Raw genomic sequence first — 27580 nt, forward strand, 5'->3', positions numbered from 1 at the left:
GTGTCATGTGGTTGAAGTGAAAATTTGGTATGATGTGATATTTTTAAAGAATTTTTTTAAAGTAACATTTTTAAAAACTTGAATTCAAGGTTAAGATTTCTAAGCATGTATTTTTGTTACTCACTCTTCAAGATTGTGGGGTGGGGGAATCTGTTGATGGATCTGTGAAGCCATTCACTTGAAATCAGGAGCCCAAGATATGTAGTAGGAATTTCAGCTGCTTGATCTCTGACACTTTTAAAGGAAAAAAAAAACCTATCCGTGCCTTTGATCCAGTATGGCAAGAGGGGAGGACAAACCTAAGGCACTGATCCAATGTGGAAGTGCCTTCCTCCCCCACTTCCCAGGCCTTCTCTTCCAGCATTCATTCAGCCTTCAAAAGGAAGGGCCAGAGGAAGATTTGTTCCAGAGGCAGTAAAGGAAACAAAACCAGTGCTTGTGCAATAGGGGACTCTGAGGGCTCTCCTTTATACTAAACTACACTTTTCTCCAAAAGGTGATGCTCTTAAAGTCTCTGTATTCTGCATTTCCTCAGTTCTTTAGGATATCAAAAATAAACTGTGTTAACATGGAACATTGCAAGCCTTTAAAAAAAATCAGCAACTTGTTTGAAAAAACTGATAAAAGCAAGCAACTCTGATGAAATTAACACTCCTTCCCTCCATCTCTCCCATCTCTCTCACTCCCAGGCTTGCTGGCTGTCTGCTGGCACTGCCTCCTGAGTAGAGAGGCTGTTAAGCAGTGGCCAGGAGCAAAAACCAGGTTTAAATCCATGGGTTGCTTCTCAGGACGTTATCAGACAAGGGAAATTGGAAGTATAATCCAATGGCAATCCGAACGCAATCATGGGTTTTAACGTTACTGCGTGATAGACTACCACACGCAATTTCAGGCAATAGGAAGTCAGTCCGAACACAATCATGAATTAAATTTTTTATTACGGTCAAAGACCAGCATCAATATAAAAAAATCACATTAAAAATAAAATAGTACACATAAAAAGATTGCTTGAGATAAAAATCTGCCAACTAGAAATGTAAATAATTCATTTCCGTTACATTTAAGATAGCTTCATTTAAAATAAAATAACGTGGGTTTCACGTTATTGCGTGAGAGGTGATCACATGCAATTTCAGGCAATGGCAAACTATTTTCGGGCAATGGGAAGTCAGTTCGAATGCAATTCGAATTCACATAAATTCGCTGAACTAGCGAATTCACGTGAATGCGTTCTGGCCCCACTTTCTTTTCATTCGAAATTAAGAGAAATACCTCCTGTGTGATAAACTCCTCACAAAGTTCCTGTGAAAGTCTCAAAGCACAGGGATGAGGATGGGCAGGGGAAGCAAACAAAATAAAACAAGCCTCTCTTCTCCAGCCCCCACCCCTAGGAAAGAAGGGGTGATTGATCCCTGTCTATTTATTGCCAGAGCCCTCCCTCCAGTCATTCTCCCACTGCCCCTTCTCATAGTTTTTTGTGGGTTTTTCGGGCTATGTGGTCATGTTCTAGTAGAGTTTCTTTCTGACGTTTTGCCAGCATCTGTGGCTGGCATCTCAGTTTGCATTTTGGGGAAGAAAAAAAAAGGTGACCAAAAAGAGGTAGGGAAGGGCTTCATATGCTGCTGTCTCTATTGTGCCTTTGCAACTTTTTTTGCATCCTTGGCCTCCACACACACCCTCCCCTCTCCTTCCCTCCAACAGAGGATTGATGCTTAAAGTGTGTGCCACCCCTCCCTGTCACTCACCCCCCCTCCCATATGCCTACTTGTCCTGGCCATTCAAGGGCTCTTCTTCTTTGGGCAACCCAGGTTTTCCTACAAGCATGCCTATTACAAATGCAGCCCTGCTTCCTTGCATCTCCTTTCTCTCCCACTCAGCTCCAGCTCCAGCCACCTCCCCTTTCCCCCTGTCTTCCAGTGAGAGAGAGACTCTTCTTGCTCACTGAAGTGACTACATAGAAGGAGAGTGCCTTCTTCACCCACTGAGCTACCCTTCCCCACATTCCATGGATGTTTGAAAGGCTGTGGTGTCACTACCACCCCCCTTAGGGTGTCACCTGTTGTGATCCGCATCCCCTGCACCCCACTAGGAACACTACTGCTTGGCCATACAGGTAACAATTTTCATCAGTGAAATGTTGGATGGTATGTAACCAGGTGACATGTAAGCTGGCAAAGTGTGTTGTCCAAGTGCTGGTTGTTGATGGGCACCTTCAAGGTCTCTACACTCCTATCTTATGGTTCTTTACCTTTAAACAGTGGTGTATTGTATTTTTAATTTTTATTTTTTGATATGTAGGCCTTCATCTGGGCAGTCCTAACAGTGACTCCACCAAAGGAGACCAAAAACTTTCATGGCTATCTATATTTTTAACAAAAGCTAGAAGTTTTCATCTCCACCAAGAGCAAAATTTGTCTATTCAGGAGGAAGTTACTTTAATATATATGGGGTTACAATAAGGGTGTGTGTGTGCCTGCCTGCCTTCAAGTTGCTTGTCTACTTATGGCAACCCCATGAATTTCATAGGGTTTTCCTAGACGAGGAATACTCAGAAGTGGTTTTGCCACTTCCTTACTCTGAAATATAGCCCACAAAACCTGGTATTATTGGAGGTTCCCATCCAAATACTAACCAGCACTGACCCTGTGTAGCTTCCAAGATCATATGATCTGGTACCTTTATGGTATTTAGGCCCCTCACAATACGGGTAATTCTTGATAATACATAGTTTCTGGAAAAATCTATTTTCCCTCTGGGTACTGGGGAAACTGCAGTTAAACTCAGGGCTCATCTACACAGGTCAAATAAAATGCTCTCACCCGTCCTCACAGCAAACTGTCTTCATGACACAAAGCCAAATCCCCAGTTTAAGTGCGGATTGTCTTCATGACATAAGGCCAGTTCTGCACTGAATCCATCCTGTCCCACCCTTAAAACAGTTTTTAAAAAGTTACCTTTTGCTCCAGATATTGCAGGAAAACCCAGAGCACTATGTAGTCATATGGGGCAGCTTTCTGCCCAAACATCCCCATGTAATTGATGCTGGGCACTTTGCTTCTGACCATAGAGGGAACCACTCATGCCAGCAGTGGCAGCACCAGGCAACACAGTAGGGATATGTGTGTAGACAGTCACCCAGCATTGCAGAGGTTACAGGGAAATCTAGGGCAGCCCTGGGAGCAGAATACTCCAAAACAGCCCAGAATATTCTGGTCAATGTAGACAACTCCTCAGAGGGAAGTCCAAGGGTAGTGACACATTATGTCGTAGTCTCTGTTTATCAAAATGTCTCAGGCTTCAACCCTGTGATCCCTGGTGCATTACATCAGTTTCTTGGACTGTTTAGTCTTTATGGAGGATAGTCCTCTTTTAAAGTAGGATACACAGCTATCCTAGGACAGACTGGTCCTGCCAAATATATTCATTAGAGATTCAGGTCTCAAGTAAGTTCTTATTCACCTTTTCCTAGTAGGTGGAAATTTGTGACTTCTTCATAAATATGTTCTGACATTTGTACAGCCAATTCTTGCTGCAGTCTAATACATTCATCCAGAATTGTAATGAAAGCTATGACTATAATGAAAGGAGGTGTGTGTATGTGAATATTCCTCCTAGAAAAACCCATCTTTGGGATTGTAATAAGAGCTTTTCAAATGTATTTTTTAAAATATAAGTTTGACCTATATAACTAAGCGATAGATAGATAGATAGGTAGATAGATAGATAGATAGATAGATAGATAGATAGATAGATAGATAGAGTATCTACAGGAGACATGAAAAGTTAATCCTTGTAAACATTTTGTTAGTAAAGCTTCTCAAGAGGAACTAATCCACCTACTGCACTAAAAAATGTCAATTTGTATTGTGCATATGAAAGAGGCAAAAATTCTTTCCTTCTTTGTGCTCATGGATTTATTCTTTTTCCAAATCTCTATATTTCAACTTTACAAAGTGATCATACTGATATTTATAAAATATGTACAGAAAATTGCCACAGCAGCCATTCCACCCCTTATTGTCTGTTGGGCTCATAAACCAAAAACCACAACAAAAATATGCTTCTTCTGCCTCAGGAGGGAAAATGTGGGGAGAGGAATATGGAGTTTGCTGTTGAAAAATATAAAGATTTCAAAGTCTGCAAGCAAATATGTACAAGTTCCAAGACCAAACATTATCTGTAGAGTCATTTTGAAAATACAGAGGCTGCTGCAAGATTCATATTCTCTCAAAGTTCCATATGTTACAATGATTGATAAGAGATATGTACATTGATTTCCATAGTCCATACACTTAGTAAGAATGCACAACTCAGAGGGCTTTATATTCACTGGTGTTTATGAAAGAGTGGCAGGAACAGTTCTAGATTTGCTGCTCCATATTTTACTGGTACAAAAAGATGCCTTTGAAATATAATCTAAATTTTGCAAAGGTTCAGAAACACAGAAAACAGACTCCAGAAACAAAGGGAGAAAAGAGGAGGGGAAATTCCTAATTTTTTGAGGCTTTCATAATTTACATACAATGGTCTAAATCCAACTGCTGGTCCCAGCTAGAACAGACTTATTGAACCAACTGAAGAATGGTAAATTAATGTTTATCTAAATCATACTGCTTCAATGGGCTTATTCTAGGTGGTTCCAGTAATTTGATATAGGCCCCTCAAGAGATTTCAGAACACAAAGAACCTAGACTAGACAGTTTTATACCCAGCTGGAAGAAACTCTGTGAACTGCCTGCTTGCCTGCCCACCCACCCACTCTTTCAGAATAAAGATACAAAGTGGATTTCTTTGCTCATACTTCCCAGAAAACCCTAGGTAAGAAGGAACGGTGTGATATGCAAAGACCATGAGTACTGTTCTGCCTACTGTTTAAGGGTCAAACTAGTCATTAATGTAAAAGTGTATTACCTGTGATTAACAGGTTTTCCCTCCGCCAATATGATTTTCTCTGAGAAACTAGACTTGCATGCTTATCCTCAAATGACTAATGACAAAAAAAAAGTATAACAAATATAGGTGAGAATAATTAATAAGACATGACAAATAGACATTTTTCACCACTTGAAGGATCATATCCTTGACACATGCTGAATTACGTCTCTGGTTTGGCCCTGAGTTCTGCCTTTGCACTTTCATTATAGCTTTTGCTTATCAGCCAAAACCTATTGTGCAAAAGCAAACACAAATATTGGTGAAACAGCAATAAGCATGCATATGATTGGAAAAGGCAATAATTTATCAACTGTTTTATTTTATTTTATTTTATTTTGATAGATGGGGGTGAAAAGAGGGCTTCTGCATGTTGCTGAAATTATGGGACCTTAGAACTACAGCCAAAATTTTCTTAGTTGCAAGATGCACTGAAGGGTAAGAAGGGCTTCTGGCTCATTTCCTTGCCTTTCCTTTTGCTATTTTAGTTATATAGTGAAGTGACAAAAGAGAAGTCTGAAGTCCAAAATCCTCCTACATCACTTCTATCTGAATAAGGAGGTCTCTTTCCAGCCCATTTTTGAAGAAAAGTGGAAAGGTGTGAAAATACAGCTCAAATGGTGCATATTGGTGAAATGTTCTTGACAAAAGAGCATTATGCATAGGTTGCTGATTGTTAGCTATGTAGAATATAATGATTTCACTATCTATACACTCTAATGCATTCATATTTCTGTAAAGACATATTCATTTGTACACACAGAAGTATAATGGAAACAGACTCACTGAAAGCAGGCTGTTGTTTTTTAATCTTATTTGCACCCACAGTCGTAGTCTGCAATTTCCTTCTTTGTATTCAGATGTGTCTCACTTCTGTTGACAACTTTTCCTGGTAAGCAAAATTTCAATCCTGAGTGGCCTCTTGCAACATCTAATATTCTGTGTATAAAATTGTTGCTGGGAAATGCTGATTCCCAATGTCATCTTTGATGCAGACATCATGTCTGATTTTGGCCACACAAATACATACCTTTGAGTCAAATGGAGACAGGTATATGCAAAATTGAAAGCACTGAAATAGTTTGACCCCAGCCTTGACCTAACCAGTCAGTTTTCCCCCATCAACAATCACCAACATCCAGTAGCCTAAAGGACATTTTATTTCATTTTTATGTGTACAAATGAGCAGGCAGGATTTTTACTTGTTTCTTTGGGTAACAGAATTCTCCTGACAAAACTGAGTGCCCAAGAAGAGAAGGGAGATGACTTGCCAGAGCCCTTACACAAGTGCCACTGCACTGATGCGCAGATATCTCATAGGTATATGATGGATAGCATGTCCATTTCTGGAGATGTGAAGGTGAAGACAGATGCAGGTATTTGACCAAAGGAACGCTTTCACAAAGGCTTACAGAATGTGTGCCAGCTATTACAGAGGGAGATTACGTAAATTGTATAGCTAAAAATCTGCGAAGGGGAATGCTATGCTCGACACACTTGTCTGTATGTGGCATGCAACATCTGTGCATATGAAGACAATTGAATGAGAGAATCTTATGGACCAGAAACCCTGTGGAGATCCCATTTCTATTTCCTGGTCCCAATATGTGACAGATCACTGAAGGTCAAACTGTCCATAGCCTATGCAGGTGACACTTGGCTGGAAGAGACAGAAGATACCTCAGTCTTGCTTTGGGAAACAGTAGATGAAACATCATCATCCCCAAAGGGATTCTTGCCACAGCAGATTGTGGTGATCATGCAATTACGGAACTGGAAAGAGAAAGAGAGAGAAAAGAACAAAGATGCCCTGAAACAATTCGTGCAAATTCCACAGTGAAGGAAACTCAGCACTCAGCTCTCAGCTCTGGTACAAAGCAGTGGGTCTCTGCATGCCTCATTGGGCTGTCAACTATAGGCATATTAACCTTCATCAGAAAGATGCAATTGCTGAGAAGCAACTTTGATGACCAGGATGTCATTCCAAGAAACTCTAAACAGAAGATTAGGATGGACTTTCACATCCAATTGGACATTGGACTTGGTTAGAAAAGATTGCTGTTGGCTGACACAAAGATTTATCAGCAGAGCCATATTGACATTCAAAACTGGAGCAGCAGAAAGCTGCAAATTAGGACTGTGATACCTTCTAGAGCTGGCCTGATGATGCAAGAAAGGAATATGCCAGGTTTAATTTCAGAGAAGCTGGAGCTGAAACCTATTTGGACATCAGTAGCCAAAAAGGATTTTTCTTTTTCTCATTCGGGGGGGAGAGGATCACTCACCTGCTTGTTCATGAGGACATAGATGATAGGATTATAGAGGGATGAACTCTTTGAGAAGAAGGCAGGCACTGACATGAGTGTAGCAGAGAAGTCTGCCCCTTTGTTGGTGAAGATCCAGAATGCCACCACTGCATACGGGGTCCAGGCAAGGAGGAATCCCAGCACCATCAAGATCACCATGCGGGTAACTTCTTTCTCTGCCTTCTGAGTGCTGGCAGACTCCTGCTGCTGAGCAGCTGCCTGAGGAAGGAAAAGACAGCAGTGGGTCAAGCAGATTCTCTCAAACCCAGTAGCTCTGGTGTGATTTATACATTACCATCACAATGAGGCAGAATTGAGCTGTTGCCATCATCACTTGTCATTATATTATACATTGCTAGCGGTCTTTCATCAGAAAAAGAAAACAGCAGGTTTTCTGGCAACTACAAGCTGGTCCAAGTATCTACTTCATGGGAAAGCAAATATTGTGGCTGATCTCATAATTCCTCCCTCCCATCCCAGTTGCCACTTGCTTGGCCTATTAGGATCTCCTCCCCACCCCCCGTCCTCCAAGCATGGGGAAGCCACCCAAGAATTTTCATATCATAAATATCTTAATAGAATATGGTCAGAGGTACTTGCAGAAAAATCATCTAGTCATTGCCCTATGACAAGAGAAGAAATAAAGAAGGAGCAGAACTTGATAGCGGCTTGTTATTCATTTTAATGTATTTTCAAAAACTCAGTGTTGGAAGACAGATATCTGACTAGTCAATTGAATTTTTGTCATAAAAGATATTGATATATTATAGAAGTAGAACAACGAATAATAGGCATTACATATGGACAGAGAGACAGCTAGATGGATATATTATTTATAGGTGATGTGATAAAATATGTACATGACCACTCTTGACACATTATTCTAACTACAGTGGGCCCTTGGTATTCACCGGGGGTTGGTTCCAAGACACCACAAACATTTCTCATTTCTTTTCATTTTACACCCCACTCTTCTGCCACAAAAGCTCTCAGAGCAGCTTACAAATTGTTAATTGGACAGTTCCCTGCATTCAGGCTTATCATCTCAATAAAACATGACACAAAAGGAGAAGGGAATGGCAATGGGGAAGGGAATCAGGTCCAGCAGATACTGCTGGTTCTTCTCTCCCTCCAAGGCCACCTCTGTGGATACCAAAATCTGTGGATGCTCAAGTCCCATTATATACCATGGCATACTAAAATGGTGCCCCTTATATAAAATGGCAAAATCAAGGTTTGCTTTTTGGATTTTGAAGGGGGAAAATATTTTCAAGCTATGAATGGTTGAATCCATGGATGCAGAATACAGAGTTGATACAGAAGGTCAACTGTATATTGTTAATTTTGGGAGTAAGGTGGTAGAGCTGGATTTTTTTATGATTGTTGAATTCTAAAAAGAAATAAAATTAATTAAAATAAGGAGGAAAAGGGAGCAAGCTTGAGGAGTCAAATTCTCAGAGCAGTCTATACCACAATGAGCAGGGGTAGGCAACCTTTTTGAGCCGGGGGCCGGGTTGCTGTCCCTCAGACAACTGGGGGGCCAAAGCCAAAAAAAATAAATAATTAAATATTTTTAAAAAAATTTAAATAAATAAATAAACCGGGACAAATATAGGACAACATTTTCAAATGGTGGACACTTTTTTTAAGAAACTGGAGGACACACAAAAAAATTGCTGATTTTTTTTTAAAATGTTAATATAAATGCATGTTTCTGAGACGTCTATAGACAATTGCCCCCCTTGCTCCTGTGCGCGAAAGCCAAAGGCCCCGGCGGCAATCGGCGGCAGGACTGGGCTGGGGCTGGTCCCAAGGCCTTGCCGGGCCACATCCAGCCCACGGGCCACAGGTTGCCTACCCCTGACAATGAGGCTCAGGTGCCTATTGCCTACTTCCAGCGGCCAAGCAACTGTTCTGAGATATTAGCTCATTTAGTACAAAATGAATGAATTGGGTTTTACAGGAAAATGAGTATGCATAATAGCTCAAATTAAAAAACAACAGCAATTTGGAAACCCTTATATACGTATATGCTGTTTCCAATTGCTGTTGTTGTTAAGTGCTGTCAAGTTGACTTCAACTTAAAGCATTATTGTCTTTTCTAGTGAGTAATGTTTTCTCATGTTATGGCCAACCATGACAGTCTCAGCAGCCATCTTGGCCTCTAGGGACAGTTCTGGTCTGATTTGCTTTAGGAGCCATTAATTTGTCTTTTTAGCAGTTCACAGTATCCATAGAACTATACCACAATGAGGCTCCAGCACCACATTTCAAATTATTTCAATTTTTTCCTCTCAGCATTCTTCACTGTTTAGCTTTCACAACCATTCATAGAAATTGGAAATACGATGACATAGACAATCCTAACTTTACTATTCAATGATATAGCTTGGCATTTCAAGATCTTGTCTTGTTCCTTCAAAAGTATCCTTCCCAGTCCTAGTCTTCTACTGGTTTCTTGACTGCAGTCTCCATTGTGATAAATGATTGAGCCAAGATATAGGAAATCTTGAACTATTCCAATGTTTTCATCATCTACTTTAAAGTTATGTAAATAATCTATGGTCGTTATTTTTTATTTCTTAGTGCTCAGCTGCAATCCCCTCTTTCCACTTTCTTCCTTGACTTTCTTGAGCAGTCATTCCAAGCCTTTGCTATTTTCTGTTAATAGTATGATTTTACCTGCATATTTTAAATTGTTGCAATTTTCATACCTATGTTCTCCAAGTCTAACCATGCTTTATATATAAAATGTTCAGCAACAGTCAGGGTGATAAAATGCATTCTTGCCTGACCCCATTGCCAGTTTTGGAAACCATTTTTTCCTCCATATTCTGTCTTCATAGTAGCCTCTTATCCTAAGTACAGGTTACACATCAGGATAATCAAATGTTATGACACACCCTTTTCATTCAAAGCCATCCCAAGTTTTTCATGATCTGCACAATCAAGTGTTTTGCTATAATCTATATAGCACAGGTTGATTTTCTCTGGTGCATTCTATTATCCAATGTATATTTGCAATATGATTCCTCTAGTATAGTGGTCCCCAAACAGTGCCCTTTAAGAGATTTTGGACTTCAGTTCCCAGAAGCTTCAGAAATGTTGGCCAATAGTCTGGGATTCTGGGAGCTGAAGTCCAAAATCCCTTAAAGAGCACAGTTTGGGGACCACTGCCTAGTACATCTTCCTTTCTTGAGGACTAGAATGTATATCAAGTGTTTCCAATCTGTGGTCTATTGTTTTGTTTTCCATATTTATTGTCAGATTTTATTTAAAACTAGATCCTGTCTCTATAGATTGAAGCAGCTCTATTGTATGCAGGGGCGTCACTGGAGGTGGGGATGGGAGTGCAGACTGCACCAGGTGACAGCCCAGAAGCATGGTGCCTTCCATTAATGTTCTGCCATGGTTGTTTGCCTGAGCAGCCACACCAGACCATAAACAAGCTATCTGGAGGCATCAACACCACCACTCCAAGGAGGAATTGTCCTTGTCTCTGTGCACAAGCCATTGAATAGTTGCATTCAGGGTTCTGACTCTATTTCTGTCCCCTTTTTTACTTTTGGTTGTTTTATGTCCTTAACTGCTTGAAGAATTTCATCTGTCATCCTTTAAGGTTAATCTTTCTTTTTGGCAACAGATGGTGACTTTTTGCTTTTCATTTTTATTTTATTTATTTTTTTGTTTCTATGCTGCCTTTGTCCCAGGAAAGGACCTAAGGCAGCTTACATTCCTCCCTGACAATGTCTCTGGCTTCAGTCCAGAGTTCTTCAGGCTCATGGTCCATTAGGCTTAATAGTGCTAAATAGTGTTTAATAGTACAAATCTATTTTTCACATTATTTTTAACTTCTACAGGGATGTTCTTCATGTTGTGTTTTGGCATGATGGCTGGTTTAGTGTCCTTTTGTAACTTTATTCTAATTTTTGATATTAGTAGTTAATGCTCTGTACACTATCAGCTCCTTGTCTTGTTTTTGCAAAGAGAATGTTGCTCCTTCATTTTCTGCTTCCAGTTATGTGATCTATTTGATTTCTGTTTTGGCCATCAGCTGATGTCCATGTTGCTTCTTGGATTGTTTGAAGAATGTGTTTGTGATGAAAAAACTGTTGGCCTCACAAAATTCAGTCAGTCTGTCTCCTGTTTCATTTCTTGATCCTACGACAATTTTTTCCTGCAATCTATTATTCTTCTCTGTTTCCTATTTTTGCATTCCAGTCGCCTATGATTAAGAAGAATTTCCAATTATGCATATTAAAAATAACTTTGGGTCTTGTGTCTTTAGAATTTTTCCCTGCTCTCCTCTTTTACAGAACACAGATATAATCTGGATGTTCATAGCACAAAAATCATGCCTGGCTCATCTTGTCACACACACACACACACACACACACACTTGTAGTCAAAGTCCAGTATGCATTTCATTCATCAATTCTTTAGTCCTGGCTTCACCACCACCCCATGTCTTCAGTCTGTAAAAAGATACATTACCTCTCGGACTTTGCATATGAGCCGCCCATAGGAAAAGAAGATGATAACCACAGGGATAACAAAGTGGATGAGAAACATATAGAGGACGTAGGACTCATTGTGGTAATCAGGGTTGAGAGTATAATAGTCTGGACCACATGAACACTGCATTCCCTCGGGTATATACCTGTCAAGCAAAAGAGCAGATTTTTATTTTTACATAAAATATTTTATTTTACAGTAAAACTTCTGGATCAAGACAGGTGGCATTGGCTTAGGACCCAGTACATGGCAAAATAAGCAATGGAGCTGCTACCTAGGCAACCTTTCCCTAGTGAAACATCTGGGATTTCAAGAGAAGAAAACAATGAGTTAAATCTGACAACTTTTCTCAGAGCATCTTCATGCATCTTTAAGTTGCTGGCAACTACATTTTAGGTTCCTTCCTGTGTGCAGTCTCTGAAGTCATTTTCAGATAAGAAAAAGGTGACAGAAGTTTCCATAAGCCTAACAATTGTCTATGGAAATTTCTATGTATTCTCAACTGAAAACAACAGCTGTAACATGACCCTAGTTTTTTTGGAGGAGCTCCCAAATGATCCTGAGCTGAGGCTCTTTTGCACTACAAAGTTATAGTGCTATGATTCCACTTTAACTGCCATAGCACTTTCCAAATGAAATCCTGGAATCTGCAATTTGGGGAAGTTTGTATATAATTCTCAGCCAGAGAGCTTTAGTATTTCACCAAACTATAAACCCTGGGATTCTAAAGCTCTCTGGCTGAGAATTATATACAAACTTCCCTAAAATGAAGCAATGGCTGTTGAAGTGAAACCATAGTGCTATAACTGTGTAGTGTGAAAGGACCTCTTCTCTCAATGTATTTCATCTACCACCCTTTAGTGAAAGGTGGGAATTGTGTGATCCACAGATTGCATACAGCCCTTGAAGGCCTTCCATATGGCCCCAGTTGCCTTACAGATTTCCCAAGACCTCTCGGTGTTTAAAAAAAAAGGACAAAAACAAGGAAATTCGTGCCTCCACAAAACTCTGAGGATATCTAACCATATAAAGGCTGTTTCCTCCCACACTGTTTCTGAGGCCAGTGGATTTTTTAGAACAGACATTGGGTTGGGGAACAACTGAGTGTTGCCCACAGGTTGGAAAATGAGGTACAAAGCCTTCCATCCACTCCACCAAATGCATCTCATGCTAGCAACTTCTTTCTTTCTTTAAAAGGTGCTACAAGATCTCTCTACATTTGATCCTTCAAAATGGTTTGCCAGTGTTTTAATCTGAGTTTGGACCCTTGCTTTTGGTATGTAGTATTTTCTAGTACTTAGTTGTTTAAGAACCAGAGCATTCTGGCCCATATTCACTGTAGGCCAGGAGGTGACTCTGGCGCAAAGCACTGGCCTGTATACGTGCTAGGTTTGCCTCGGGGCATCCTTTACAGACGCCTCGCAACCCTAGCACGTACTTGCGGCGTTGTAATGGTGGCACCCAACCCATTTTGGAGCTCCTTTCACCTTTACACAGCTGTGCCAGTGACACAAAAGAGAAAGGGGCTGAGCAGCCCCTTTCTCTGCCCCCCCAAGGACACCCCTTTCCAGGCCCTGGGGAAGCGGCATTTTGCCGCTTCCTCGAGGCCAGGAAAAGCGGCGGATTGGAGCCTCCGGGGATGCCACTGTGGCAGCTCAGGCCCAGATCTGTCGGGGAAAGGAGCGGTCTGTATCCCGCCAATAGATCTTTTGTGGATGATTGCTTATCTGGTGCCTGCTTCCTACAGATTCACACACCCATAAAGGCTGCATCTGTAGAACTCTTTACCTCCATGCACCATTCTATTGTTTGTTTGAAAGGTGGTACCCATTTCATCTTTTTGCTCTCCCCTACCCCCATGCATGTATATTTGTGCACATGGTTTAAACTGTAGACACTGCTCAAATGCTTTTCTCTCCTCATCCCATTGACTAACATGTGATTTGCAAACATATGAAATGTGCCCATTTTTTCATGCATTATGACACCTTTCTCAAATTTATGTTTATCCAAAATGTAGGAGGGAGCTACTTCCTATCAAGTAAGCTCACTTTCTGCTCACCCTAAAGCAAGCAGGTAGCATACAGTGTAATCTAGGGATATAATATTTAATAAACTAATTTGTTAATTTGATTCATTAAAACTTTTGATTATAAAAATTTTCTCCCAAATTAATCAGGCAATGTTTTGTTTTGGTTTTTTGGTTTTTTGGTTTTTTTAAAAAATACATTTAATATAAATGCTTACAAAAACTACAGATGGCATCAAAGAATCTTTTTTCTAAGATGTCACATGCTAGGCTACATGCAAAAAAAAAACTTTTTTCCCTTAGAAATATTATTTTACCTCTCATGCAAATATGTTACATAAATCAAGTAGAAGTTATATGATTAATTCATCAATTTTGGAAAACTAGGTTGCAGCCCTAGGGGATATTATTCAACCTGAGTGAACATTGCCATGTTTAAGCAAGAGACCAATACATGTCTTCTCCAGGGATCTGATGTGTCCCAGTGCCAATGTCATAGAAACAATACAATGGCCAATATGTAGATTTCCCTGGAAGGAGGTGACAACTGAGATGAACATGTTTGCTCTGAGCTGGCATGTTGCACTAGGATGTGTAACATCAGTTTATTTTGACACTTGCTATTCCCCACAGGGGACTAACAATTTACTGTAATCTCTCTGCACAGCTGAGTGTGTGGCTGGACTTGTCAGATACCTGCTCATTTCATGGCAAGCAAAATGGGGAAGGGTGGTGGGGGACAAAGATTTCTTGTATTCTTCAGAGCACTTCTGAACTCTAGGAAGGAAGGAAGCAACCTGGCACTTTCTAGGTGCACTCAGCTACAAATCCCATCATCCCTGATCATCTGAAACTGAGGTGAATTGAAGTTTAAGTCTAAATCATCTGGAGGGCATCAGGTTTCTTTCTGCTGCTCTAATGTCTGGTAGTTGCTCCTGATGAAGCAAAACAAGGGATAAGTAAATCTGGGATCCAAGTGCCCGTTTGTTGGGACCTTGCACCAATATCTTTCAAAAGCAAAAGATATTACTTGAATGGCATGATTAGGAAGTATGGGCTGAGTATGTTTGTTTGCTTCCTACAAATCCCAGGATGCCACAGCATTGAGCTATGGCAGTTAAAGTGATGTAATATTGCATTATTTCTGAAGTGCAGATTAAACCACTGTCACATCGTGATGGATGTGGATAGCATAGGCAACACAAGACAAGTTGGATTGCCTAGCCATGGTATCATGGGTGGGCATCTGTGTTTGTGTATCCTTCCAGGTGTTGTTGAACTGCATCTCCAAATTCGAGTGGTTAAGATGCTGATTCTGTTGACTGCAAGATCGGCAAGTTGACAGTTCAAGTCCCAAGTGCCACATGATGGGGCTGCTCCCATCACTAGTCCCAGCGTCTGCCAACCTAGCAGTTCGAAAGCATACAAATGCGAGTAGATAAATAGGTACCACTTCGGTGGGAAGGTAAACACCTTTCTGTGCAATCATGCTCGCCACATGACTACAAAGTAGTCTCTGACAATGTTGGCTTTTCGGCTTAGTAACAGAGATAAGCACTGTCCTTATCTTGTCAGTGGAGAATACCTTTACCTAGCATGGCATACTTAGAGATTATGGGAGTCTCAGCTCAACAACTCTGCCTCCCCATGCCACGGATCAGAAGAGAGATTTCGGTATCCCCATGACTACTTGTCAAGGCAACTTTGTAGGTGTTATGACCATCCCAGAGCCCCACTCCACCCATGAACTAGAAAATTGCTCCCTTATAAGCCTCCAGGAGAGGATGTTCTCTATTTTAAAAAGGTGAACCCACAAATATATAAAGCTTTGTTTAAAACAAAACTAGAAAGTGACTTTGAACTCTGGTTATGTTTTCCTAACTTTGAATCTGTTTTTGAGGAGTACATTCTCCATCAGTTCCAATCACTGGTCCCAAACTCCAGACCTTACCTATCTGAACCTTAAAAAATCTTTGCTTACATTTTTAGTTTTTTCCTACATGACTGCACAGGTGTCTTAAAGCAGGAACCCCTTGGAGATTAATTAATATGGCTGCAGCAGCCCCATTGCACTTCACATGATTAAATCCTTTTCAGAAAAATGACAAACAGCAGGTTCATCCACAAGTCTACTTGCTGCTCTTTAATCCAGTGCTGAAGCATGAAGCAAGCTAATTTGCTACAAGCATTCTCCTTGCTGATGAGGTCTATAAAAATATTCTTTTAAAGTTTTTTTAACATCATATTTTAACCAAATCTTCACTATGTATATGTAAATACATTTAGGTTGTGCATATGCTATTGTAATTTGAAGGTATAATTTTAATTTTGCTAGTTATTTATGTCATAGCTATTACCACATTCAGTGGTACATGGGGATTATGATTTACAATGACCATAGTCTGTATAGTGTGAAATGAGAGGATGACACCATGAGTTATGGCATGGGGTGACACCAGCCCTAGTGCACCACTGCTGCCAGCACTGGCTTCAGGTAACTGTGGCATTTTTCATCACTGTAGAGAAGCCGCAATATGTTTGATAGATTTGTATGAATCATATCTTTGGTAGGAGTGGTAGGAATAACGTCAGGCTTCGGCTGTGAAAGATTCAAGTGCACACACCCTGCCACCACCAGCTAAAGAGACTGTTCCCTTTTGAGATCAGATCCATTCTCCTCCAAATAGATACAACTCAAAAATGGAGCTGACACCCCACATTTGCCAATTCCCACATCTTCCTGCTGGCTCACTTTTCCCTACACCTTCCCTTATTTGGGGAAGGGTAACAGGGACCAAGACACCCTCTGTGCAGTTATAAGTCCTCCCCACTGCCTGTCAGTACAGGGGGGAAGGATGAAGCAATGGAAGACATGCTTCACCCATTTAAGCTTTAGAAGCACAGAGACATTCAAAAAAAGGTCTCAAGCAGAACTCATTACTCATTGTTTCCTTTCTTAAAAAATAGGTTTGTTACTAATACATCACTTTTTAGTTACATTTTAAACAGTGTTATCTTTAAAAAGCATACTTAATAGATCCTAATCTCTCCCCCCCCCAAAAAAAAAGCAACACTTTAGAAGCAGCAAGTTAACATTAATAGGTACACCAAAAAGAGAGTAACATCACTGCAAGCAGTTACCATCCTTTTAACAAAAAGCAATGTTATTATGCCCCCCATTCTCCAAAAAAGATATAATACATTCTTTTCCAGCCCTACACTCACACAAAACAGCAGCATAACTTTACTTATCGTAAGCTACCACCAGCATTTCCTGGATTTTCTTCTAGTAAGTATAAAGACCATGAAAAGGGGGTAATTATAAGGTGAATTAGAAACAACGCTTTTGAAGCCTAGCTGCAAAATCCTACTGTCAAGGGCTCACTTCAGGTATTTGTAACACAGCGTATAATAATAGCAGTGCGTGCCAGGCACTTATGTACTCTTACTTTCCACTTGTCCACACAGAAGAAGCCTGTTGTTCTCAACAGTGTTGAAACTCTGTGGAAATTACAATTGTAAGCCTGTATGCCAGGAGTGCAATAAGATTTACCACAGATGGAGGGGTTCTCAGAAATGGCTACCAATTGTGTATTTCTAAGTATCACTATTTACCAGAAAGAGGTAATGGCTCAGCTGGGATCCAAAAAACCACAAAACTATTCTCATATGACCAAGGGAGATTGGAGATTGCATTTCTTGAACAGCAGGGCCCCAATGTCATGTGGAAAACTGTTCTTGAAGTCAGCATTCCAGAAGAGTTTGTGAGAAAACAGAAACATCTGCTGTTCAAAGGGGGGAGAGGGAGAGGAAGTAAAAACTCCCGCTAGATATGTGAAAACCAAGTAGTTCTGGGGTCCTGAATCTTGTGTATAGGAGAAAACATTTTCAACATGAACCAGTGTGACAGCTGAAAATACACTTTGCGGGCTCGGGCCTTGGATCTCACAAAATAAATGGGGGCAGTGTTAAATATTTTGGTGCTGAAAGTCTATGGATGGGCTGAACAGACAGCTCTTTGTGCAGAAAAATAACTATATTTAAATATGGGAAGCAATGTTTGGGAACCATGCCCTATGAAGGAGAGGCTTACAGAGCTGGGTATATTCAGCCTGAAGAAGAGATGGTTAAGGAGTGACATGGTAGCCATATTTAAATATTTGAAGGGATGTCATATTGAGGATGAAGCAAACTTGTTTTCTGCTTCTCCATAGACTAGGCAATGGATTCAAGATACAGGAAAAGAGATTCCACCTAGGTACTTAGAAGACTGTCCTTAGAGCTGTTTGACAGTGGAATGTACTGCCTTGGAATGTGGCAGAATCTGCTTCTTTGCAGGTTTATAAACAGAGTCTGGATGGCCATCTGTCAGGCATGCTTTGATTGTGTACAGTGTGCCCTTGCCTTATGCGGGGGATCCATTCTGGAACCCACCCACCCACCCTGGCATAAGGCAAATTTCACCTATAATCAAGCCACATTCACCATAGTAGGGCTGGCCATCCATGTGGCCTCAAGTCAGTGTATGGCGAGCTCATGTACAGCATGGGCACACTGTATTCCTGAATGGCAGGGGGTTGGACTGGATGGCCCTTGTGGTCTTTACCAACTCTATGATTTTATGATTCTATGATTTTATGAGGTCATGTAGAAGAGGGAGTGAGCTTATTTTCTGCTTCTCCAGAAACACAAACCAGTGAATTCAAGTTACAAGAAAAGAAATGCTTCCTAAACATTAGGAAGAACTTTTTGACTATAAAAGCTGTACAACAAAGAAATAGACTGCCCAGGGAGGTGATGGACTTGCCTTCTTTGGAGGTCTTTTAACAGAGCTTAGAGGGCCATCTTTCAGGAATTCTTTAGTTCTGTCATCTTGCATGATAGGGGATTGAACTACATGTCCCTTGAGGTCACTTCCTTTGCATTGAATTATAACCAAGAAAATTGAGAAAGTACAAGCCTTCCATCACTGTGTTCCTTCAATACAACTTATACCCCAAGTTCCCAACCCCTTTCTAGTTCTGGGGTTCAGAAGCAAATGGCAATGGGGTCCACATCCCATATGGACACTCTCAGCTTCCACATGTGGAAACCCAATGGATTTGAAAACTACCCACCATATAGAGATCTATTCAGTGGCTCAGTACTGATAAACAGGCTCTTTTAATTGTGCAGCAGTTGCTGTGTGTGTGTGTGTGTGTGTGTGTGTGTGTGTGTGCCCATGTCTGTGTGTCTTGGCATGCCTAAAATAGATGCCCTCTGTATGCTCATACATGCATGCATACACAAGTGCGCCTTGGGTTCTCCAGAGAAGAAAGCAGCTGCTAAATGGGCCACAGCAGGTGGAACATGACACCAGACAATTGCTGTACAAGCAGCCAGTATTTCCACTAAACACACAAGGGGTGTGTTACAGGGGATCTCTTCTCTGCCACCCTATTCCTTTGCTTATTGGCTTGCTCAAACTGCAAGATCCTCTGTTCACAAGGGTCAGAATGAATTGTGACAAATCTCTATGACAACTTCTATCCCAGGTCCTATTTTTCATTGTCGACTTAATCCATATTCTCAATGTATGAATGAACATGCCCTGCAGGGCACTGAACCTATTGGGATCAGAATTTTGGATAGCTTCTTTAAAGTCTGATGTAATTGTGTGAGAACCCAAGCCTCCACTCTTTGGCACAATCTTATGTAGGATTCTGCTGTTCCTGGTTAAAAGCAAAACAAAGTCAGTCATCTGTTTTGAATCCTGTTTAAAGATCTGAGCAGACCTAGCTTTAAATCTCTCTCGAGGAAAGCCTTAGATGGCATGATGGGCCAAAACATGTTAGGTAATGTACTTCCTTCCTTCCTTTGATGTTCTAAGACTTGTTCTCTTATTTGTTCTGTCCTCTGAAGGATGCTTGCCAGACTTTTTTTGTTAGTTTGTTTCATTTTGTTTTTGTTGTCAATGGTTATACTGGAAATGATGCCTCTTACTAGAAATGCTTCCACTGTTTTCCAGAACAGAAATTATATGGAAATAGTCAGATGCTGGAATCATGTGTTGATTGAGTAGTCATACTAGTAGGTCCCATAATTAATTGGCAAGGGGAAGGTGGTTCCCATCTGTGTAACGTTTGCAAAATTGGTATGCAATACATTCCAATTTACTAATTATTATACAAATACACAAAAACTGCACTTACAGTCTGCATGTACAGTCATTCCAGAACTGAGACCAATCACCTTTCATATCTGCTGTTGCACACCACATGGGAATGGCACTAAGCAAAACCAATCAGATCTTGATGACTAGTTGGATTTGAAGACAGTGCAACAAGGTAGCTATGCTATTGCTAGTAAATGCACCAAGTTTTCTTACCTGGACCAACCAAAGAGAGGTGGAGCTGCACAAGAGAAGGACATAAACCAAGTAAAAGCAATGCCTAACAAGGCATGAGTGGCAGAGAAGCGGAAGTTGCCCATGGGCTTACAGACGACGATATAACGCTCTATGGCTAGGACAACCAGCGACCAGAGGGCAACCTGACCTGCAAGCAGTAAGGGGGAGAGGAAAAACAAACAAAGCTATGTAATACAAATTGGTTGGATATGAAAGGTATAGTAGCCTTTTCTAATCTCAAATCCCCAGATGCTTTTTGAGGTGCAGTTCCCATTATTCCCAGCTACAATAAGTAATTGCCAGGGATTGCGGACACTATAGTCCAACAACATCTGGGAACTCAGGATTAGTAACAGACTGGTCTCTGAAGAAATGCCTAATCCAAGACATTTTAAATTAGTGGAGAAGCATGATATGCTTATTCTAGATAGGAGGCTTATAGCTCATCTCTGTTAAGAGCTCTGAATCCATATTCAGCAGTTAGACGTTCTACACAACAACTGAGATGCATGGTGATATAAAGGCCACCAAAAGCCATTTATGGCACTGATGAAATGTCAACAGTGTTGCAAGTATTATCAACCTTTGGTTTTACACATGAGCATATGAGTCTATTAATCTCATGATCAGAAGTAATCAAAACTTAGAGGATTATCTGAGCCTAGCCTGGGTCATAAGCTTGTAAATGCCTGCTGCATGTAATCACCCAATGATAAGTTAAGTACATAGGGTTTCATGTAGGAAAAGCAGCTATTGCTTTTAATCTAGTCTACCTTTTTCACTTCTCACCCAAAATATAATATGATTTTTCATAGACAATGTTCTCATTTACATCATTAAACAAAAATGTTCCCTAATGAACCACTGCCATATAGCGTGGGAGGGTGGGGGGTCTTCCCCACTGTAAAGTAGCCTTATAGGATTTCATGTTATATTGTGAACATATGCATACCTTGTGCTTTGAGTTCATCATTTGTGCACATCCATTTTGTTTTTGTCATCTAATTCTGCCAGGACTTTACTATCAACATTTGGAACATTCTCATGATGGAGAGAATGATAATTTATCTTCATTTATAAATTTATAAATAACTCATTTATTTTAAAGCAGCAATAAATGATATGAGGCTGGGCTGGATGCATATCAGGAAATACTGAAAAGTCATGACAGCATATCCATGAGAGTGCCGACACTTTCTTAACTCAAAGTGTACAATTTTGTCAGAAAATGTACCCTAATTCTGCATTGGTAAATAGAAGCTTTGTTATTTCCAGATGAGAATATGTCTGCTTCAACTCCACCATGTCGGTTCTTTTCATTTTGGTTTGGCCTCTCTTTCTTTGAAATTAAAACTTTTCTCCCACCAAACCCCTGTTAAAGCACTTAACATGTAACATGGAGACTAGTTGAAGGTAGCTTTTTAATTACATGGAGAAGTTTGAAATGTTTATACAACAGGAGAATAAAAATAATAGACACTGATCCTGAATGTAAAATAAACCTTATAAAAAGAAAGATGGGCATGGCTTTAATCACAGGACAACTTAATTTCTGCTCTCGATTCTGGTTTCGCACTGCAGTTCAGTAACTATTGATCTTAGAAAAGGCAGTTAGTTGCCTTTGCTTTGAAATCCTGCATTCTGGAAAACAAAAGCTAGCCATGCTACTGCACAGTCTGCACCAGTCTTACAATAATCTATGTCTGCCATGTGGGTAGCTGGTTAGCAGTGAGTGTGTGGCACAAATGGGTAGAACCATTCGGATGAATTCCCCCAGGTTCAGACAACTAATACTGTATTGTATTTTTGCATTACTAGATCGTCTTTGAAATGCTCCTGAAAGCTATCTTTCTAACTGGACACAGACTTTTCTCTTAATATAGGAATAGAAGCACTTTCCTGTGTGACAGGGATAAGGAACCCCAGGACCTGGAACTGAAGCCAGCCCCCCAGGGCTCCCAATCCAACCCTCTGATTAAGTCTGTTGAAGTTTATACCCCATTCACTGTACAGGTTTCCCTTCCCCATTCTAAAATGTTGAAAACCCTCTTAGAGTCTTATGTTGGTATTTTTGGTCTCACCTGGTTGCCTGAGGGCCTACTCACCCCTGGAATGTGGTCTTTGAGACAGGGATGAAAAGAAATTTAAAAAAATATTTGAATGAATGACCACAGAGAGAGTTTCTCAAGAATCTTCACAATTCAGAACTCGCTTTTCTCCCCCCCCCCCCCCAAAAAAAGGTGGGTCTTTTATACAGATTTTTTGTGTTTGTATACATAGCACACTGTGAACAGTTATTGACATCCACCTCCACTGGTGGGGCAATAGTGATGTTGTTCCTTCACTCAGTTTGATGGAGCTTTATGGTATCTTGTCCTGCTCCACAATCTGTTCAGGATTAACATTGCAGGAACCGCATCCCATAACCATCCTGGCAACCCTACTATCACTAGAGGTGCTACAAAATGTCTGCTGCATTCAGCTTAGATATGAGCTTCACAGGTATGACAGGACTTGCTCAAAATACTTATTCAGCTCAGATTAAAAAATTTTTTATTATTATTTAGTATTTTTGAAATTTTACATGCTCAGATTAAAATCTAAAATGGAGAAGACTTCCTGTTTTAACTCTGTTTTGTAGGACTGTGTCCCAGAAAACTGCTGCTAGGAGGTAAATACCCTCCTCTTTGGGAAATCTTCTTAACCCAAGGAGTGCGCACATTCCTTGCCTTTGACACTAGCTTTTCCAGTCACAGCCTTTGAAAGCACTGCCTATGTCATTAAATGGTTAACTATTTGCACACAGATTATAACAACAGGGAGCTCCTGTCCTCTCTGAATACAACTACATTTGACACAAGACACCTACATTGAACATATTCTGAAGAAGTTTTTTTATTTTATTTTATTATTTAAAAGGAGCTGCAAAATGGTGGAATATTATTCTCCTACTGTGTTTCCAATGCAGGTTTCCCAATAAAATTGTCCCTCCACCTTCGAAAGCTACTGGTGGATTTTTGTGTAGGGAAGCACATATGTGTCATATGGATACTGTATGTTTTCTCCCACAGGACAAATAACAGTTTGTATGAGAGGGCAAATTTAGTTGAAAATACCATATAGAGCGAAGACTTTCAAAACTATTCCTCCAGAGCTGGCAGGTTGACTTACACTTCCCTTCTAGGAAACTAATTTGGCTGTTTTTTTAATCTGTTAGGTCATACTGTTGTTGATTTTTCTTTTTCTTTTTCCCCCCCATGCTCTCTAAATCCTGCCATTTTCTCCCAGCCTGTCTACCATTGACATTCCCCTGCTTCAGTTGTGCCATCTATGGAGTTTATCACATTGCTAAAAAAAGTGTGACTTACTGCTGCCATTTTCAATTTGAATTTGGGATACATTCAGATATTATCACATGCATTTTGCTTCCAATGCCACTGGCCAGGTGAATCCCAGCTAACCTCCAAGCTCAACTAGCCAATTTGCAAAGCCAGAAGCTTCCTGGTTTTGAAGAGTCTGGCTGAGCTCAGATTCTAGCTGGAAGTTAGCTGGACTGCACTCGGCCGGTGGAATCAGTGGCAAAATGCATGCAAAAATATCCAGATGTATCCTGAATTTGAATTGAAAATGGCAGCAGTAAGTCGCAGTTTTTAGCAATGCAATAAACTCCTATATTTGCCTTGTCCTCTGAAACAGAATATGGAGAATGTTATCCTTCTTCCTTGAATGGCATGAATTCTTGTGCAAAAGACAAGTATATGAATTCTTTCTAGACCCGTGACTACCTAGTGTTTTACTGTGGATCACTTGTAAAAAATAACATATTTCTTAGAGCATACCCATATTATTACATTTATATTGTCTGGTTGTGCTTCAGTTTTGCGTTAATGTGGATTAAGCACATGGTTTACAGCTTCTCAAAGAAATCAGCACACTTCTACCAATATTTTCTTTCATTTTTAAAAAAACAATCTCTAGCAGTTTTAAAAAGAAATGTTAGTAAATTCACTATTTGTATTATTCTGACATACAAATACCTTTTGTATATGAGGACACAATGGAAAACACTAAAAAATCTTTATGGAAAAGGGGGGGGGGTATTATTTTCTTGTAAGTGACACACCTATAGCACAAGCCAGTTTGGTCATGCACAGAGCTTGGAAAAGTTGTTATTTGCACTACAGACATCTCCAGCCAGCATGACCATGGCCATGAGAGGGAATTCAGTGCAGATTCAATCCTCCATTGCACGTGGATTTGAGAATTGTGTTCTCAAGTCATAAGAAGCATCCATGTCTCTAGAGTTGTCTTTATGTAGTGGGAAAGGGTCCTTTCAGCACCCCTTTTGGAGATGTGTCCAGCAGAATAAGAAGTGACATTTTTCATCTATCTGAGCATTAGGCAAAAAGTGAGGAAATGGGCAGTATATGAGATCCTTCTCAAGCAGAGGGAATAACAAAACAGACACGGTGCATATTTTAGTTAGGACAGAGGTTTTAATTTATCATTGGCAAATTTGTTTTCAGCTGAAGAATTCCCTATTGTCCATCCATGTGCCTCTCCAAACTTTTACAGATATTTTATGACATCTACATAGAAAAGATGTGTGCATCCTATGTGACAGAAATCATGAAGATTTCCCTGTCCTTCAGTATATAACACTGATTAAGACCTTGGTGAATTATATTAAGATATTTGGGTGATGCTGGCATGACCACACCAGTAATGGCCTTCATTCCATGTATCCAAACAGCACTTCATTTGCCTTTGGCTCTCAAAAAAGGTGCAAAATCTGCCAAAGGAGAAGTAAAGATTCAGCATTAGGGAGTGTGTGTTATCTGCCAAGGATGGGATGGTGATGTAGCATACAGGGCTCCATGAAGAAATGGTGCTTATGAGAATGCTTGGGAACTTGCAGCACAGAGAAACATCTAAACAGCATTTTACAGCCTTACCAAAGGACCGGATCTCAGTTAAACAAATCAGCTTTATGCTCTTGAACTAGATTCTAGAGTCAGCATATGGTGGCATCCCTAATTATGAGTTTTGGATGCTTGGATTTGCCCTTGGCTACCTCTCTTTTAACTGATTGCACTAAACTCTTAACATCAAGAGTGCTTAAGCAAAGTATTCCTTGAAAGCAGGAAGGGTCTATGAAGTACAATGTTTGGTATTAGTTTCTCAGGAATAATGGTTTTCGTACTACGACCAAAAAAAATTGTAATTTACAATACTGAAAATGCTACATTCAAACGCACAATGCCCTTTCACCAGATTTTCAGATTTGAGGACATACACATCCACTGCAGGCACAGATAGATGATAGATGATAGATGGATAGATAGATAGATAGATAGATAGATAGATAGATAGATAGATAGATAGATAGATAGATAGATAGATAGATAGCAATGTTTTGCTAAATTGAGAAGTATTTGCTAAATTGAAAAAACAATCCCAATTTTATTTTACAAATATAATGCATAAAAATATTTATTTTGGATGGAAAGTGTTAATTCTAGTAGAAGAAAAATTATATTTTGCGAGCTTCAGCACTTGTACTTAAAACCAAAATAATAAATATATGGATGGTTGTTTTTGGTTTTGAGACTGAGTTGGAAGAGACTACAAGGGCCATCCAGTCAAACCCCCTGCCATCTGGGAATATGAATCAAATGATGCTACTACTCGAGTTCCTGCATGGCAAGGGGCTGGACTGGATGATCCTTGTGGTCTCTTCCAACTCTCTTATTCTATGATTCTATGAACCTGTGGGATGGTTTTATTCCATTAGCAATTATTACAATGTTCTGCTAGCATAATTGAGATACCCGTGGAGCTCAGTGGATCCCTTTCAGTCACCAGCCTAACCTAACCAGGGCTGTTTTTGAGAGCTGCTTGGAGGAAGAAATGGGGTTTAAATGGAATACATCAGCAGTGAGCAAGTTATGACCCATTAGATGTCAGACTGCAGCTCTCAACAGCCAGCCCCAGCACAATCAAAAATAAAAGACTGTGCAGATTGCAGTCCCATAACAGCTGGACACAAGTTACCCACCTCTTCAATAAGTAAATAAGTGTATGTCATGATGATATAAGGGTGAGTTACTTTTTTACAGCTTTTGAAATATCAGTGATGAACTTATTGCATTAAACTTACAAAGATTGAAAGGCTTCTGCATGTTACTGTAGTGCCACAAGCATGGACCAACACTTTTCAGATCTGCAGGATGCCACCTGCTAGGTTAGAAGGGTGGCATAGTTTCCTTCTAATATTGCTCACTATTTTTTTCATAGATCTTACCTCCCAATGTTGCAAAGAAGCCCTCAATGGCACAGCCGATGGGACCAAATATGAAGTAGCCATTCCAGGCTGTGTAGAAGGTGACGGTGAAGCCAAAACAGGCCATGAAGAGGTCCGCTACTGCGAGATTAACCAGGATATAGTTGAGTGGCTGCCGTAGCTTCTTATGTTTGAAGGTCACAAGTAAGGTAAGGATGTTGATGGGCAGCCCGGTGGAAATGAGGAAGAAGATGTAACAGCACACAATTTTGTACTTCCAGGGTTCAGCTAGGTAATACTGGGGATATTCAAAGGGGCTCCGCACCAGCCCTGTTTTATTGGAAAGTGGCACATAGAAATTGGTGCCTTCCGTGCCATTCATGATTTGCTTATTTAATCAACTATTATACTGTTGTTGCACCTATTGTTCTTTTTTAAGCCAATGAAATTTGGGCTTGTTCCACCCCCCACCCAACCTTAGTTATTTTCCTAAAAATTGTCAAGAAAACAGCAAATCCCCTAAGGGAATGCAGGGCTGGTGCGTCTGCCTTCATCTATGATCTGGGGCTGGCGAAGCCAGGATTGAAAGGGGGTTTTTATACCCTCTGCCCAGTTCTGTTGGAGGAGAGGGAGGAGGAGGGAGAGGGTGGAAGGATTAGGGTCTAGGCTAACTTTTTATGACAAGGGCAATGGGATTGAGAGGGGCTGATGCTTTAAGCATCCTTTAAGCAGCTAGTTGGCCCCAAAACCTGCCCTAAGGCGTATTAGTTTCTATTAAGTGTTTAATATCATTTGGGGAGTTTGGTTTATTTAGAAATGAGGGAGGCTGGTAGGTCATTGATTTAACTAAGAAATTTTAGGAAAAGCAGAAAGAGGAGGCTTTGCATTGGTATGAAATAACATGCTGTGGCTTCCTATCTAATAACAAATCAACAAATTATTTATGGCGATTCATAAATGCTTGAGTGCACATAAGCACAACTGCAGCAGAAAAAAAACCTATTTCATTAGATCCTTAGCTTTACAGAAGGAACTGTGTGAGTAGGTATTTGAATGGGTATATATATATAATCAAATGGCTGCAACATTGAGGAGCATTTGGGAAGGGATGCTCTTATGAAGACTTA

General features: G+C 40.3%; 1 protein-coding gene across 1 annotated transcript; it reads right to left on the minus strand.

The window, feature by feature from the left end:
• Nucleotides 1-6573: 6573 nt before the first annotated feature.
• On the minus strand, nt 6574-26835 carry LOC121928790 (blue-sensitive opsin). The gene is made up of 5 exons (XM_042463995.1): nt 26475-26835; nt 20150-20318; nt 11733-11898; nt 7218-7457; nt 6574-6705 (listed from the first exon to the last, which is right to left on the minus strand). The coding sequence occupies exons 1-5, from the start codon at nt 26833-26835 to the stop codon at nt 6574-6576; spliced, it is 1068 nt and encodes a 355-aa protein (XP_042319929.1).
• Between the last annotated feature and the right edge of the window lie 745 nt (nt 26836-27580).

The sequence above is a fragment of the Sceloporus undulatus genome, chromosome 4, assembly GCF_019175285.1.
Source record: "Sceloporus undulatus isolate JIND9_A2432 ecotype Alabama chromosome 4, SceUnd_v1.1, whole genome shotgun sequence".
Lineage (NCBI taxonomy): Eukaryota > Metazoa > Chordata > Lepidosauria > Squamata > Phrynosomatidae > Sceloporus > Sceloporus undulatus.

Bases quoted from the DNA above. Each gene is read 5' to 3' on its own strand.
- LOC121928790 (XM_042463995.1), bottom strand. From the start codon at position 26,835: ATGAATGGCACGGAAGGCACCAATTTCTATGTGCCACTTTCCAATAAA. The intron at 11,899-20,149 runs GTAAGAAAACTT...TTTGCTTGACAG, and splicing joins CCTCTCTTTGGTTGGTCCAG to GTATATACCCGAGGGAATGC. The intron at 6,706-7,217 runs GTGAGTGATCCT...TTCTCTTTCCAG, and splicing joins ATGTCCTCATGAACAAGCAG to TTCCGTAATTGCATGATCAC.